This window comes from Prionailurus viverrinus, chromosome C1 (genome assembly GCF_022837055.1).
Source record: "Prionailurus viverrinus isolate Anna chromosome C1, UM_Priviv_1.0, whole genome shotgun sequence".
Lineage (NCBI taxonomy): Eukaryota > Metazoa > Chordata > Mammalia > Carnivora > Felidae > Prionailurus > Prionailurus viverrinus.
Window position 1 is genome coordinate 13,663,904 of NC_062568.1, and position 16,848 is coordinate 13,680,751.

The 16,848-nt window shown below is 57.4% G+C and overlaps 1 protein-coding gene across 1 annotated transcript; it reads right to left on the reverse strand.

Moving 5' to 3' along the window:
* Positions 1 to 423: 423 nt before the first annotated feature.
* On the reverse strand, positions 424 to 12,587 carry WNT10A (Wnt family member 10A). Its single transcript, XM_047873839.1, has 4 exons — positions 12,132 to 12,587; positions 10,820 to 11,082; positions 4,003 to 4,382; positions 424 to 1,584 (listed from the first exon to the last, which is right to left on the reverse strand). The coding sequence occupies exons 1-4, from the start codon at positions 12,239 to 12,241 to the stop codon at positions 1,087 to 1,089; spliced, it is 1,251 nt and encodes a 416-aa protein (XP_047729795.1). The 5' UTR covers positions 12,242 to 12,587; the 3' UTR covers positions 424 to 1,086.
* Positions 12,588 to 16,848: the final 4,261 nt, after the last annotated feature.

The window sequence follows — 16,848 nt, forward strand, 5'->3', positions numbered from 1 at the left end:
CAAATACCCCATGAGTTCACTCTTATGTGGACTCTAAAACACAAAACAAATGAATGAACAAACAAAAAGCAGGATCAGACCTATAAACACAGAGAACAAACTGATGGTTGCCTGAGGGGAGGCGGGCGAGGGGATGAACAAAATGGGTGAAGGGGAGTGGGAGATAATGGGCTTCCAGTTATGGAATGAATTAGTCACAGCACTACAAGGCACGGCATAGGGAACAGAGTCAGTGGTATTGTAATAGCATTATATGGTGACAGATGTATAGAGATGTTGAATCGCTACGTTGTACACCTGAAACGAACGTAACATTGCGTGTCAACTGTACTCAAATAAAAACAGGCTTTTAAAATGCAAACATAAAAAATAAACACTAAAGGGACCCCACTCCCCACACATCACTCTACATCCAGCACCGTGCTTTATTTGCTTCGTGGTACAGAGCATTGTCTGAGATGACCTGGTTTGTATATTTACTTGTTTATTGTCCCTCTCTCCCAACCAGAATGTAAACTCCAAGAGGCCGGGGCTGTGTCTCTCTTATTCACATCTGTCTCCCCAGCACCCATCGTCCCCTGCAGAGTGCCAGGCCACAAAGAATGCAAAATAAATATTTGTTAAATGAATGATGAGGGACAGAGGCCCTTGGGGGAGGGCATCCTAGGCCTCTACAGAATCACTTCAGCTCAGTTGCGTCCATTTCTTCTTTTCTAATCATCTTTCCCCTGCCCTTCAGCTTCCAGGGTTAGAGGTGAAGGCACGAAAGGAGACAGGCCCAGAGGCTGCCTGGCTGACACTTGCCCTCTGGTGTGGGTGTCGGGCAATCCCCAGCCCAACTGAGCCGTCTAAGCTTAGGGCAAGAAGCAGGGAGGCAAATCAGTCCCGGAGCCCCCAGAAGTGAGTGGTGGGGTCCAGGCAGGCCTGGACTCTCCCCTGATTGCAGACTTGACCCTCAGAGCCGGGAGGTTCCTATCGGATCAGATGGTCCAAACTCCTCTCCCAGGAGCCAGGGCGACGCTGCTGCCGGGCCAAGACGGCAAGCCGCAGAGGGCCAGGCTCAGGGAGGGGAAGGAAGCCTTCCGCTCACTTGCAGACGCTGACCCACTCGGTGATGCGGCACTCCTCGCAGACCACGAAGCAGCACCAGTGGAAGCGGCAGTGGCAGCGCTCGCTGCGCGTCTGGCGCAGGATGTTGTGGCCGCGGCCGCAGCACATGCTACCGCAGCCGTCGGGGCCCGCGCTGCTCTTGTTGCACAGGCGGCCCACGGTGCCCGCCGAGTCCAGGCGCGGCTCGCGCTCGCAGAAGTCGGGCGACTTCTCGAAGTAGACCAGGTCGGCGGGGCTGGCCCGGCGCCGCGGCCCCGGGACGCCCGGGGCTGGCGAGGGGGCCCCCGCGGGGCCGGGCTCCAGCTGGCCACCGTTGCGGTTGTGCGGCCGGATGAGCGTGGCGCGGTGGAAGCGGCTGCGCAGCAGCGCCCCCACGGCGCGGAACTCCGGCGTCACCTGCCAGCACGTCTTGAGCTGGCAGCTGCCTGACGTGCCGTGGCACTTGCACTTCCGCCGCATGTTCTCCATCACCGCCTGCAGAGGGAGGCACGGCGAGGGGTGACGCCCGCGGTCGGCCCCACGGCCCTCCTCCCAGCGCAGGCACTGGCCTGCGAGAATCTCCTCGGAGACTTCTGAAACCGACTCCCATTGAACGGATGCAAAAGCTGAGGCCCAAAGCGGGGCAGAGTGGGGAGGCGGGCGCACAGCTCCTGAGCCAGGCAGTCGGGAGAAGAACTCCGCCTGCTCTTCTGCTGTTCTCCCATCCGCCTCCCACAAGGCCAGGTCCTGGGGGAATTCCCTCCTTCCTCCCGTCTTCTCCTTTCCCACCAGCTGCAGGGGGCTCTTGGGGCTGGAGGCTCTTGCTTCCTGAGGGGGGATCCCAGATCCTCAGGGAAATTCCCTCTCCTTCCATCCCTCAGGTGGGGGCCAGAAGCAGGGGGTTGCTGGCCCCACTGTATCCTATCCCCAAAGCCTCTGGCCTCAATCCAGGCTGTGAGTGGGGGCTGCGGGGAGGCTGAGAAAGCCCCTTTCCTTCTCTGGGCCCTGCAGCCCTTTGCAGGGAGCCTAAGGAGGGGACAGGAGCTGAGGAGTCTCCCCTTCACCCCATTATACCGGCTGGAGCTTATTCTGCCCACTGCTGAATGTCACAGTTCCTCCTAGGGAACAGTGAGCACCAACCGGGGCCAAAAGCTCTACCTGAATACAGAATGGGAGCAGCCCCCAGAGAGCCAGACCCTCAGCCCAATGAAAGCGAGAAGTTCCCAAGCATCCAAGGGAGGTAGTTACAGGGGTGTGGTATACCGACCCCCTGCCCAACTCTCAACCTGCCCTAGAATCTCCTCCCAAAGGACCCCTTGACATTATCCTCATTAGAGACACTGGAGACATCTTCCTTTCCCGGGACTCCATTCCAAAACACAGCTGCAGACAGGGAGACCAGTGATCTGGGGCCCTCACACCTGGGCGGTTAGGGCCAGAAGAGCAAGACCCTGCCCTCTGAGTGTTAAAGGGCTCCGCAGCTTGTAGGTGCAGCCTGTGGTGGCAACACCATGGAGGACCGAGCCCAGGGCCTCGGCTGGCCAACGGCTCCAGAACATTCGCTTCCCACAGACAGCAGCCATTAATTAACCAGTTTAACGAGGAGTAGGAGGCACTGTTGGTATGGGCTGGGATAGCATGGAAGCTTGGGAAAAGAGCTGCACTAATAGGGCAGGGCTGGGTGGAAGCTGGATGTGACCTGAGGGTGGATATGCCTCAGTTTACTTCACCTCTAAGTCAGGATGGGAAGAGCTGAATCAGCTCCGAGTCTTTGTGGAAGGAGTCGGTGAAGCACCGGGCCCAGAGGACAGGAGAAAGGGGAGTCAGGAGGCGCAGGTGCCAGGCCGGGTGAGGGGAAGCCAGAAATGAGGCCTGAGCAGGCCAGGCAGAGCCGAGAGAAGGCATAGGGGCTGAACAGCCAGAAAAGGAGGGTGTTGGGCTACCACGAAGGCTAAGGAGGCATCTTAGTGGAGGCACGCACCCAGCGCAGACGACCCTGTGGAGCGAAAGGCTCAGCTGCCCGGCGATGAATCCGCCTCTATCCCTTCCTTACCAGCTGCACCACCTTGGGCAAGCTTCTTCATCTCTCTGAACCTCACTTTCCATATTTGAACACGAGGCTGCTACTAGCACCCTCATAGGTAGTTGTAAAGATTAAAAAGGCTAATATGTGATGTGGTGTGGTGCTCCAGACGGTACCTAACACATAGTAAGCACTCAATAAATGCAAGCGATTGATTCTTTCTTTCTTTCCTTTCTTCTTCTTCTTCTTCTCCTTCTTCTTTTTCTTCTTCTTTTTCTTTTTTTTTAATTTATGACCTTTGAGGGAGTACGAACATTCAAGGATAGGGAGAAAAAGGAGGAAGGTAACCATAACACAGGACCTCAGTGGCCCCGAGGAACCTCCCCTTGCAGGAATCCCTCATTCTGCACAGAAAGGCTGGGAGAACAGGTAGAGGGTCACAGCATAGGATAGCACAGAATCATGGAACGTTAGAGCTGGGCCAGGGCAGGGGAGACTAGGGAGCTGGATGACCCAGTTCAACCTTCTTGCTTTATAGGGGAGGCCACAGAGAGGCAGAGCAAGGCCAAGGCCCCGGAGGCCCTGTCTGCAGCCCTGTCCCCACCACCCCCCGCCCCCATCCAGTGCTCACCACAAAAAAAAAAAAAAAAAAAAAAAAGCGAGCAGGCTGATCCAGGACAGGGTTTTTCTCATCCTTGCATCCCAGACTAGTCCAGTGCCTGGCACACAGTAGGTATCCAATGCATGTTTGATGACTGGATTAGGCAGGGACAATGAGAGAGTTGCTGAGTAAGGGGGGAGCTCTGGGTCCCAGAGCAAGGCCTGGGGGGAAGGGAGGAGCCCTAGGCAGAGGGATCTGGAGCAGGCCCAGGCGGGTGTGGGGCTCTCACCTGCCTCCCAACTCGGTTGTTGTGGAGCCTCATGCGTGCGTGGATGTCTCTGTGAGGCTCCCGGGAGTCCAGAAAGTCCTTCGAGAAGCGCTCCCCGAAGCCCACGTCGGGGCTACAGCCGCCCCACTCCCAGGAGTCCTGCAGGCCCGGGCTGGCAGGGGGCAGGGCTGGGTGTTCCGGGACCCCGTGGCTCAGGCCCTTACCGCGCTGCAGCGCGTCCAGCTGCAGGCGGTGCAGCTTCCGACGGAAGGCCTCCTCATCCCCGCGCCGAGAGGCGTCGCAGCCGCAGGCCCTCAGTTTGCCCAGGGCGCAGGCATTGGACACCGCGTGCACTACGCCCGCTGCAGCGATGGCGTAGGCGAAGGCACTCTCTCGGAAACCTGAGGGTGGAGATCCAGGGAAAGGACTCTCAGGGGCCTCCACGTTCATCCCTCTGCCCTCTCTGCCCAACCTTCTTACCACACAAAGGGGAAATGGAGGCGCAGTGTTGGGGGAAGGTCTGGGACAAGGACACAGATTCGAAGAGGGGCAGAAATCACATCAGAAGTTCTGCATGCAGGGTGGAGTGTGGGAGGTCTCCCCAGAGTCCTCTTTTGTACTTCACTCCCTGTTCCACTAACATCACCCTTAGCAAGCTCAGAATTCGTGTCTACCTCTCTCCTGTTGGGCATAAAGTATCTGGGAAACATTTCTTTTTCAGATCAGGGACTTCATCTGTTACCTCTCATGTGATATTTGCAATTTAAAAATAAACCTGCGGAAAGAAGGCAAAATTTAAGCTAAAAAAATAAATGACTAGAGATAGAATTCCAGGCCCCAGAAGATGTTCATGGGCAGAAGGTAACTAAGAGGAGAGTGTCCTCTGACAGCTCCCGGCCCCAAGATTGCCTGCCTGGTGCCACCCCTTAGGCCCCACTACAGAACACTCCCTGACTGCCAGATTCAAGAGGCAGAGGAAAGAGCCAGCAGAGTTTCCCCTTTTCCTGTCCACAGGACATCCCAGAAAATCTGCTCGGAAACGGGCGTTGCCCAGCCACACTGCCTGCAGTGGGTCTAGGTCATCTGAAGAGGTTGTTTGAGGAATGCTGGAAATAAGCCCATTGCCCTGCAGGAGTGTTGAAAATTGAGAGGGAAGGGTGAGTTAAGGCAGACACCTTCTTTTTGATGCTCTGGAGCACAAAGCCCCTGACGACCACTTGCAGGGGCCCAGGACTTGTCTACACTACTTTTCTCCTCGGTGTTCTCAGCCTGAGCCATCCTCTGGGAAGGTCTGGGCCTGTGGCAGGGGGAGGCCTACTTACAGAGGACGGTCTGGCTCCTGGCCCCACAAGCTGCTTCTTCCTTATTCTGCATCTGAGAGGGGACCAGCTAGGAGCATTTTACAGGTTTCTGACCAGTCTCTGGAACTGAGAGAGTGTGGGCAGTGGGAGAAGAAGCCAAGAGCAATGAGAGCCTCCATATGAAGAGGAGAACTCACCTGTGCCATAGGCACCTGTCGTGGAAGCCCAGACCTGGCTGGAGATTGATGGCTTGCGGGAGGCCAGAGAGTCAGAGGAAAAAAACTCTAGATCCTTCCATCCTAGTGCTGAAGCCTGGAAGCACATGCTCTGGGAGTTCCCGTAGCCCTCAGAGAGCCAACCAGGACTGAACAGAGACCCTAGCCCAAACCTACCCCTCACACTCACCCTCTGCATCATAGGGTCCTGTCCTCCTTTTCTTGTCTAGCCAAAACGACGACGACGACAACAACAACAACAACAACAAAACTTGACAAAACGTGTAGTAGTTAAAAGTATGAACTCTCAAGCAGCCAGATTGTCTGGGTTCAAATCCTGGCTCTTCCACTTACTAACTGTTAATAGCTACCCAACTTTGACCAAGTGACTTGACCTCTGTGCTTCAGTTTTCATATCTGCAAGACAAGATTGTTTTTACCTGCTTCATTTTTGTCCCAAGGATTAAATTAGTTAGTAAATTTAAAGTACTTAGAAGAGCACCTTATTCATAGTAAGTACTGCACAAACATTAGCCATTATTGAGAAGTTCTTCCTGTTGTCTGACTTCACTCACTACTGCTGTAATTTTAGGCCATTGCTTCTTGTTTTCCCCAGTCAGGGACAGAGCCCAGAAGCTCAAGACCCATTTTAGAATAAATCACATGGGCCACTAGAAGCCCATGAAGCAGGCTGTCCCTGTCTATCTTCTCTCTCCAGCTTGTGGCATCTCCAGACCCTTTCCGTAAGGAGCCCAGCTATGAACAGACAGGAGGGGATGAGGATTGGGCTGGAGCCTTTTAAGGGGATGTTGGGAATTGGTGGGAGCCAAAGAGGAGTAGACACTGACATGGGATGTAGGGCCCAAGAGAAATGGCAGACCTAAGTCCCTGGGGAGCACAGCCTGTGTTTATCCCTTGCCTTTTAGCTGTGGAACTCTGAGCGCTTCCCTTATTGCTAGGGGAGTCATTAGCCCACTCCTAGGACAAATGGCAATACTCAGACTTCCAGAAGCAGCCCAAGCCTCAGAAATCATCTCCCCCTCCAACACACACACACACACACACACACACACACACACACTGTGCAAAAGGGGGATGCCCAAGGTCACAGGGGTTACAGAGCAGAACCAGAGCAGGACCCAGGCCCAGCTCTCTCAGCTCCCAGGCCTGGGAACTGGCTGCTAAAGGACATTGGCTCTAGGGAAGACATGTTCCTGAGTAAGAAACCCAGCCAGCCCAATTTCCAGTTTCCATGGTCCTATCTATGCACAGCACCAAGAAAGAGCAAGAGGCTGGTCTAGGGGGATGTGCCAGCCTAGACCAACCACCATCTTCCAGGCTCTTTACATTCAGAGGCAGGCCTGGAGGAATCTGGAAAAATGTAGTCTACAGTCTACATAGAACACCCCTACCTACCCAAGGCAGCTAAAGACACCATCCCATGGCCTCTGGCAGCTGTCACAGCCACGTTTAGTGGTGACCAGGCAGGGCTTGTGTGACCACCCTCTGCTCCAACATCCAAGATTCAGAGAAGTCCAGACTGCTGGGCCTCTGCCCCCAGCTCCCACTCAGGGCCCCAGTTTCGGTCCTGGCCCCGGCTGTCTGGGGCAGACGCAGGCACTGTGCCATCTGGCCAGCTGGAGGGGGAGAGGGGTGGGGCCACGGCCAGCTGGGCTGCCTGGAGCATGGAGGGAGGGGGGGTGCTTGTTAAGACGCACAATTAGCCGTCCTGCCTTTGATCTGGGACAGGGACTGCCAGCATCTAAGTGGAGTCAGCTGCTCCTTCAGGCTGCAGCCAACGGCCAGGAAGGGGCTGGGGGAGGAGGTTTGGAGGGCAGGGGAGCATGGAGGAGAGAGAATTCAGGAGCCAGTGGGAACCAGGAGGGGTCAGAGAAGCTTGAGCCCCGCCTATTTGAGTCAAAGAGGGAGGGAAGGGGAGAGATCTGGTCTCCATTCCCTCCATGCATATAATCTGTGCATGCTCATGTGCCTGGCCTGAGAGAGAGGAAGAGGTTGTGTGCATGTGGGAACACTTAGGGGTGACACTGAATGTGGCTACACGTTTGTACAAACAAAGGTAGGTATCTGTGCGTGTGTGTGTGTGTGTGTGTGTGTGTGTGTGTGCATGTGAGTTTCATTTCTTGGACTACTCCATTGTGCCACTCACCTCTGGACACATGGTGGGAGCTTGGGAGGCAGTATGGCAGGGGGTTGAGTGCAATCTCTAAAGACAGCTGGCCTGCATTTGAGTCCTGGCTCTATAGCTCACTTACAAGCTGTGTGACTAATGGCAAGCTACCCAACCTCTCTTAGCTTCATTTGTAAAATGAAGATACTAATAAGACCTATCGCATGGGGATTGTTCGAGGATGTTAAAGTACAGATAAAGTGCTTTAGAACAGTGCCAGACAAACAGCAAGTACTTAATAAGTATTAGCGAATTCATTGGGTGCTATTAGAATAATGGAACTTTAGGTGATCCTGGGATATAATTGCCTGTGCCTCTTCTCCTCATCTGAGTGCCACCACGCACCCCACGCCTGGAGGCCTAGCCATAAAACCAAGACTCCTCAAGGATGAATGTAAAAGAGAGGTGGGAGAAGAAAGAACCAGAGCCTTGGAGAACAGAGGCCAGACTCTCAAACTGTGGGCTTCCATTGGGCTGAGAACCCTGCTTGCTATAGAGCCTCATGCCCCCTCTTTCCATCCATTCCAGATGGGTCTGGGCCCTGCCTTCCCAAGCTTGTCCACTCCAGGTGCTCAAGCACTCTTCTCTCCTTCACTGGAATTCCATCCCTTCAGCCCAACCCATTTTCAGGGAGATGTCAGGACAATTAGATGGCAGTAACAGTATTAAGGTGGCAGGTCCCAGGGACCACCTCCTCCCTGCAGTCTCTGAATTTTAAACATGGCAGAGTGCACCTTGAAGAGAATCCCACTGGCAGTCTGGGTTGGAAGAGCGGTCAGCAACCAGTACTCCAGTTGGGGGAAACAGGTCACCTGACCCCACAGGGGACAATTCATAACTTGAAAAGAAGGGGAACTGGGGGAAGGACCCCATCCAGGGGAATGGCTGCCACCAAGAGTGACCCCGTGGAATTCAAATTTAGGTAGTCCTCGAAGTGATGGGCCAAGACGGACAGCGACATAACCCCAGAGGAGGGTGAACACAGATACCGAGTGAGAGAGGGCTGTAATGGTGGCCCCTGGAAAGAGAAAGTGGCAATTTCTTCCAGAAGCCTAGAGTCCCCTCCGAGGAGGGACAAGTAGAAAATGGGATGTCTCAATGCAGGAGCAAAAGCCACATAGGTAGGACAGTGTTCCAAGGCCAAAGGAAAGAGCCCAGCCCCCCTGCCAGAGCCCGGCCGCAGCTGTCCCGCCCCTCCCCACGCGCTGGGCGCTGCCCCGCCCTGGCTAGCCCCGGCAAGTCTCCCCCCCTCCACCCCTAACCTCTCCCCCTACCAGTCCCCCCAGCTCACCTCCTGCTTATTAAACTGCAGGTGAACCCGGGAGCGCCTGGCACCGCGCCAACCCCGCGTGCTTCCACCGCTCTGAACTCACCCTTGAGCTTCAAAGACCCCACGTCCTCCACCAGGCCACACGGGCCTCAAGCGGGCGAAGTAATCAGGACGCGTGGGCGCGCTCTATCTAGAGGGGGCAGGAGGCCCAGAGGGGAACTGGGGACACCGTGGCGGGGAAGAGGGATGAAGAGCTTGTCTTGCCTTGCCTCATCTGGAGCGGCAGGGGTGAGACCTCAGCGCCTATTCAAACCCCCGCGAGCAAAACCCAAAGCAAGGCCTCCGGTGTCCTCACCTCCCGGGCCGGGTGCTGGAGGGGAAACGGGGCGTCGGGGAGCGCACGGGTGACCTAGAAACCCGGAGTGGGAGCAGGCGCGCGGCGGCGGCGAGCACCGGCGGGGCCCGGCCCGGGCAGGAGAGAGGCACAGGCCTGTCACTTGGCGTGGGCGAGCGCGGGGCCGACCGGGGAGGGGCGCCCCGCCGGGGGTCCCGGGCAGCCGCAGACTGACGGCTGGTGGGGCTTGGGTGCGGCAGGGCGGGCGGGGCGGGAGCGCGGGGCAGGGGCGGGCGGGGGTGCCCCTTGGAGAGCCGCGCGGCCCGGGCCGGGAGCCGTCTGCCGCGGCCCGCGGGGATTAGTTCGCGGCTGCATGCCGCCACACGCGTCGGGCTGGGCTCGGCAGGATAGAAACAGCGCCCCGGGCGCGCGGGGGAGGGAGGTGGGGAGGGCGCGCGGGGGCGGGGCGGGCGGCCTGGGGCCGGGCTGGAGGAGGCGGCGGTGGCCCCTGACTTGGGGGCCCAGGGGATGCAAGTAGGGGTCCTGGTGAAAAGGGAAAGGCCCCAGCTTGCCGAGTTCTTTCCGGAATAGGGTGCTTTAGAGTCTGACTCTCCTAGAAGCCTCTGGACCCCAAGGGCACAGAATATAGGGGTACAACTCCTCCTCCACTGGGCAAGAAAATTGGACAAGTCTCAGAGCCAGGTCCCCACACTGTCCCACTCAAGCAGCTGAGAGGAGAGATGGATAACGCCTATCTTCCCCCAAAAGGCCTGAGGCAAGGCCTAAGGTACCAGGGCAGGAGACGGGTGGGAACAGAAATGAGTGACAAGGCCTCCTGCCATCTCCAACCCTAAGGGTTGTCAGGGTGGGCCCTGGGTCACTCAGAAGGCACAGAGGGAGGACAGGGATCGGGCTGTGGCTTCTCTGGGCTGTGAGGGGAAGAGGGATTGGCAGGGCGGTCGGGCCTGCTGGGCAGGAGGCGGGCACACACCCAGTGCCTCTGATTCAGAGAAGGTTTTCGGGGGCGGTGAGAATGACACAGAGGCTGGGGTGTACCTTGCCGGGAAGAACTTCTGCAGAAGTACAGACATTTTACCTGCCCCAGCTTCCCTCACCTACCCCATTTGGCAAAAGTCCTCCGTACTGACTCTGGGTACTTTATCACGGGCTCTCCATCCCAAGTGCTGTTTACTAGAGGGTAGAGGGTAAACTGAGGAAGGTGACAGATACTTATATTTCCCAGGCTTGAGATATACAGTGTCAATGACCAGGCAGGATAACCCAGGAGTCAACTCTCGGGCACAGAACCTGCTACGGTCAGCCCACCCAGCGCAGGCTGGAGACACATCTTCCCCGTTTGGCTGGCCCCCATGGACTGTCCAAGACCAGAAAGAGCAGAGGAGCAGCATGGTTGGTAGATGGGCACCTGGGGAGGTTGCCAGCTTGAGGCAGTGGGGATGGTTGGCAGATAGCTTTGGGGGTGGGGTGCTGAATGGGGTGGGCAGAAGGGCAAGGGCGAGGGGCAGCTACCTCTGCTGAAGATGGGACTCTCGTAGGGGATCTTGTTTCGAGTCTCGAGACTAGAGCAGTTCCAGCGCTGGTCCCGGAACTGGTGCTGGCACTCGTGGATGGCGATCTGGATGCCCTGGATGGCTGAGGCGGCCACGTCGGGGTGGCGCACACACACCTCCATCTGCCGCCTACTCAGGCCCGGCAACGTTAGGCACACCGTGTTGGCATTGAGCACAGGCTCCGGGGGGAGGCGGAGGCCCAGAATGTCGTTGGGTGCAGACCTGCAGGTGTGGGGGTTGGGTGTGGGTGAGTGTTTTGGGGAGCTAGGAGGGCCCCATTCAACAAGTTACACTCAGTCCCAAAGGCCACAGTTCCTCTTCTCCAACGCCTGCTTCTGAAGGTTTGGCCCATCATGTATATTCCTAAAGCATTCTCCTGTCCTTGATCCTCTCATTTCCTCCGACACCACCCAGCCAGCCGCACACCCACACAGGTTAACGTGTAAATGGACACACATCCGAAATGCCTGCGTACACAGTATTTCATAAGTACATCCCCAGGCATAGATGCTCACATACGTAGCGATCCCCAGGAGACCACTCCCAAGACATGTTTCAGACAGTCACAGTCACACAGACACACTGCTGCACACATGGAGATGGCCACCCAGACCCAGGAACACTTCCACGCATGCATGCTTCAGTCAGGCATCGTTATACACACGTACACAAAGACACTCACAAGCATACACACGTGTTCATCTTAACATACACTGATCCAGAAGCTCGCACATTCACATATATGTGGACACACAGACTGCTGTTTAACAACATAGCTTGCAGGGCTCACAATATCACACACACACACACACACACACACACACACACACACACACACTGAGAACCCTTCCAGCTGCAGTGTCACAGTGACCCCACCTGAACTACTCCCTTTCAGCCCCCAACCCATGCCCCTGTCTGGGAGCGATCTCCAAGGAGGAGCAACGCAGTCTGAGCTTACTCCTGGGGTAGGGGTGCATTCCCCTGGCCTGGCATGGACTCCAGGTTGGCACTTGCTCCCCTCCGCACACACACCTCCTCTTCCAGTAGCCATCACTTTCCTGGGCACTGCCTTGCCTCCCTGGACTGCCCATACTCTGTCACCAGTTCAGCCCCCTCCTGTGAGGGCACTGTCTTTCATTGGGCACCAGCTCTTTTCTGAGACACTGTCCCTCCCTCCTTCCAGGGTCCCCTGCCCCAGAGGGAACGCCGGAGGCCCCCGTGGCTGGGGGTCCCAGCTCTCCAGGAGGGCGGGGCGTAAGGTGAGGGCTCACCTGGGCACGGCGGCAGCCAGCAGCAGTAAGAACAGGAGCGCGCAGAGCGCGGGCCGCGGCTGGGGCCGAGGTCGGAGCCGCAGCCAGGGGCAAGGGTGGGTGCTGCCCATGGCGCGCGGGCCGTGACGGGCCAGGAGTGGGGGGCTCACAGCCCGGCGGGACCGGCGAGCCAGGGGCGACGGCGCATGATCCGCGGGGGTCGGGGCGGCTGCGACACGGAGCTCCGACTCGGGTCACGGCTCCGAGAGCAGACGGCGCCCGCCTCCCCGCTCCATGGGGCAGCGCCCCCGGGCACCGCCCTCGGGGTGGGGGGGCGGGCGGGCGCACCGGGCACCTCCTGGCACAGGGGTCCGGGGAATTTCCCGAGGCCCCCCTGCGACAACTCCCGGTGCCTCTCGAGGGTAAGGGGGGCCCGGAGGTGCTGCGGGCTGGGGATGAGAGGCTGGGTGCCCGGGAGCCCCCCAGAGCAGCGCCACGAGCCTGTGCTTCCGAGGGCGTGCGAGGAGGGCGGGGGGCGGGGGGGGGCGGGTGGTGTTGAAGGGGGGACGGCGCTGTTTGTGCCCGGCCCCACCGCCCAGAGAGTGAGTGACTGTCCCGGCACAGGGAGCTCTACCGCCTCCCCTTTCCTCCCTCCCCCCCCCCGCAGAGTGTCTCAGGGCTCTACCCCAGGTGACGTCACTACGGGGGGTGGAGGCGTGTATGGGTCCTGAGGCCACAGCGCCCTTCGGCTCCGGACTCGGGGTGGAAGCGGCGGTGCAGAGGGCTGGGGAAGGAGAGGTGTTGGGGTCTGTGCGCGCGTGCACGTGGAGATGCCAGTGCCGGGCGCGCTGGTTTGTGTAAGAAGGTGTGTGTTACTGCGAAGTGTGTGTGTCTGGCTGAGACACAGCTGTCGGGGAGCGGTCCTCCCCAACATACACACCTGCAGGGACTGGAGGGGAGGGGCTGGCCCCCCTGCCCACCTCTCCCACCTCAGGAGGGACTTCCCAGGCTTGGCTGGTGTAGCAGGTGTGTGTGTGGGGGGGTCCCGTAAAGGGGTTTGGCAGCCTCTGGATTTTGCTGTTCTTCCCTGTGTGACCTTAAACAGGTGCCTCGTGCTCACTGAGCCACCCTCTGCCCTTTCATGAAATGAGGTTACTGAGGCTCACCTCATCTGATCAGTGAACCAATGAAGGTCAAAGTGCTGGGACTCCAGTAAATGTCTGGGAGCAGAACTCCCTGGGGTGACACACCCTGGGAGAGGTATTAGAGAGCCTTCTAATCCCAAAAGTGTGTATTTTGTCCCCTTTTATTTCTTAAGAAAATGAGGCTCAGAGAGGGCCATGACTTACTCAAGGTCACACAGCAAATGAAGAGCTGGAATCCAACCCAGTCCTCTTGACTCTGAGCACAGCAGCAGTGGCCCCAACACTGAGCGCTGCTTGCCTGGGCCTTCCTGCAGATGCTCCAGATCTTGCCTGGCCCTTGCTACCTGTACTTGGTTCTCTGGGAGCCACCCAAAACCGGACTCCTGACTCAGGCCCACTCCTCTCTGGGATTCCTTCATGTCCTCTCGCCCCAGCTGAACACTACAGCCAGGCAAGGACCTGAGGAAACAGCAGGCTAGGGACAGAGGCTCCAGCTTCTGTTTCTGGTTCTAACCTGGGCCCCGATAGTGAATCCTATTCCCACTGTGGCCTTAGCATCCTCCTCTGTACAATGGGCACAGGCCTCTCACTCTACTACACACACATACCTCCCTCCCAACCTCATTGCCCTCTCCTGGTTTAAGGACAAACTACCGGAGCCTCTGGGCTCTGAGACAAAAGGGGCCCGTTCCTGGAATTGCCCATCCCTGGGGAATTGGGGGAGAGGGGTGGGGCTTTCCCTGTCCCCAGACTGTCAGGTGGTGGGGGCAGCCCGAGCAACAGCAGGCTGACGGCATCCTCCCCCCTCCTTTCCCCCCATTTCTGCCGGCAGCCATCGCAGCTGTCAGGAATTAAGGGCTTGAGGCTGCTGGGGGTGGGGGTGGGGCAATGGGGGGAGCAGTCTGGCTGGACAGCAGGAAAACAGCCGGGGGCAGGAAGCAGTCTGCGTCAGCCAGAGCCTTGTTTGACCCCAGCCGCCCCCTGCCCTCCCCACTCTCCTTCACCATGCTGCAGGACAGGGACAGCTTGGGACTAGAGTTTGGGGAGGGTTTGGGGTATGGGGAAGGATAGGGCACGACCAGACTCAGCACAGGAAGGTAGGCAGGAGCCTGAGGTGGGAGAAGACACCACAGGGACAAGCCAGGCTGTTGGGGAAACTGAGACCCAGAAAGGATTAGGAAGAGGCCCAACCTGGGACAGGGAATGGCTTCATAATCCAGCTTGCAGACCTCCTTACTCCCCAGATACAGCTCACACTAGCCTTTCCAGGCTTGATGCCTCATCATAGGTATCCCCTGGGGTACGCCATTGTGGGGAATACTGATTCCCGGTCCAATGCAGCTGAATCAGCCTGTCGGGGGGCAAGGCCTGGGGGTCTGCATTTCTAGCAGTATCCCAAGTGATTTTCATGAGGACCACATTTGGGAAATTCTGCTGACCTGCTTGAGGGACTGATTTCTTTTTCCTTTGACCTGCCTCTGCCGAGGGGAGGTCTCTTTGCTCCCCCACCCTCTAACAGCTCAAGAAATACAGAGGTGTAAAAGAGAGGGAGAAGTCCCTTTCTTTGAAAATCCCAGGAGGCAAATAACGATTCTCAAGCCTTGTTTGCACTGGGGCGTAGTTCTGGCCTGATGTCATGAGGGTCTAAAAGTACCCAAGCCTGGGGCACTTCTCAGTGCAGAGAGGAGAGGGCATATGTAGGCACAGGGGCCTTGGCATATGTGGAGATGAGGCCCAGAAAGAGTGTGTGACTGGAGCCCCAGTCCCAAATGACCCCTGCCATGGGCAAGCCCCTATCAGCAACCCCCAGACCCCACCCTGGCCCTGCCCTTGGCTCTGGCCCTCAGCCCAGCCCCAGCCCCCGCAGCCGCCAGCTGAGACCACAATTACAGGGGCCACTGGGGGTGGGGGGGGGCACCAGAGATGAAAGGCAGCTCAGAGAATGGTTCCAGCTGTGGCAACCCTGGAGGAGGTTACAGGGAAGGGAGGGCTAGAGGAGGCACCAGGGTGAGAACAGGTGGGACTCTCACAGCCCCAACCCGGACCAGGCCAAGCTCAGTCCTGATGTTCTGCAAGAGAACATCTTGGTGAAGAGGAAGGGAAGGCAGCCCCAGACCGAGAAGAGAGCTTTTTATCCCATCCTTCAGGCCTCAGGGACCAGTGCCCCTCAGCAAGGTAAGGGGGAATAACTAGCTGCTTGAGTCCCCCAAACTCCTAGTGTATTTGGTCATTGGAAGGAAGGGGAAATGAGCCCTTGGCCTTAGGCTGATCCTGGGCCTTCCAGCAGCTTCCCCACCCATCTGCCTGCATTCTGGCTGTCCCTGATGTGGTCATGCACACATCTGGGGCGCCTCTGTGCTCTTCCCCCATGTCCCTGGTACCACATGTCCCTCACCACTCAGCCAGCAGGGAACCTTCATGGCTCAGACTGTGCCTGGGGCTGAGCAGCTGGGTAAGCAAGGGGGTTGAGGGGGGGCGTATTTCTGAGCTCTGCTTCCCGCCTTCTTCCCAGGCAGCAGTGCAAGAGCACAGAGCCATCTCTGAGCTTAAAGATGACCAAAATAATGTTCAAAATGGTGCCTCTCAGGCCAAGGCTCTCACCCTTCACAGAAGGCAGTTCCCAGACTCCTGCTGAGCTTGGTCAGGGAAAATGGACCACCAACATGAGACCATCGGTTCGAAGATTGCAGTGCTCTCTTCCAGTGTACTAAAAAGCTATCAGGCACCCCCATTCCATGACGGGAGAACTGAGGCTCGGAGAAATTAATTGACTTGATCAAGGTCAAGCTGGCAAACTAGGCCTTTCCTCACTGTTATCATGTTACTTCCTCTGAATTCCTTTTCACCTGCTTGGGGTGGTGTCAGTTCATGCCACTGTCTTAGTTTCCTTCTCTGGCCCATGGGGGAGTCTAGCATCACCTACTCCACACCACGCACCAAGACCTGGCAATAGACACTGGGACGCAGGCGTCTGCCCCTAGGTCTGGGTCAGCCCAGAGGTCTGAGACAGTCTGGAACCCTAGCAGCTTGGCCCAAGCTGGTCCGTGGGTCTCCTTGCTTCCTTTCATCCTACCCTCTCCTGTCCACGGCTCTCTGAGCCAGATGCTTGCAGATGCTTGCAGGTCCTGTCTGTTGGTCCCTGTTAATAGGGAAGCTGGGCTCTGTGCACCCTCTTGTGGTCCCTGAGAGAAGTGCAGGAGATTTTTTTTTTTTTTTTTTTTTAGTATTGAACCCAGCCCTGGGGAAGGCAGAGCCCTGAAGATAACTGTAATTTAGTAAGCTTCATTTCTCCTCCATGCTGCCCATGATGCCAGTTCCACTCCCACCCTTGGTAAGTTGTCAAACCCCCTTGAGTAGAAGAGGTTCTGAGTCCAGATTCTCTGAAGTTCGGGCATTTGAACGTTCTGAGTCCAACTTCTCTGAAGCTCGGGCGTTTGACCTAAAGGAGTCAGGATGAGGCAGGAAGGAAAATTCAGATGCCCTTCCCTTCCCACTGCAGCCTGATACCCCTCTCCATATATGCCTCACTCTGGGATCCCAAACGTGATTCTTGAGGGCTGAACCAGGCTAGGTCAAGAGGCAGATGCAGAGGC

Excerpts from the sequence above, each read along its gene's own strand:
- WNT10A (XM_047873839.1), bottom strand. The coding sequence starts at position 12,241 with ATGGGCAGCACCCACCCTTGCCCCTGGCTGCGGCTCCGACCTCGGCCC. Across the intron at positions 4,383-10,819 it reads GAGTCCCATCTTCAGCAGAG|GTTTCCGAGAGAGTGCCTTC; the intron begins GTAGCTGCCCCT and ends CTCCACCCTCAG. Across the intron at positions 1,585-4,002 it reads ACAACCGAGTTGGGAGGCAG|GCGGTGATGGAGAACATGCG; the intron begins GTGAGAGCCCCA and ends CTCCCTCTGCAG.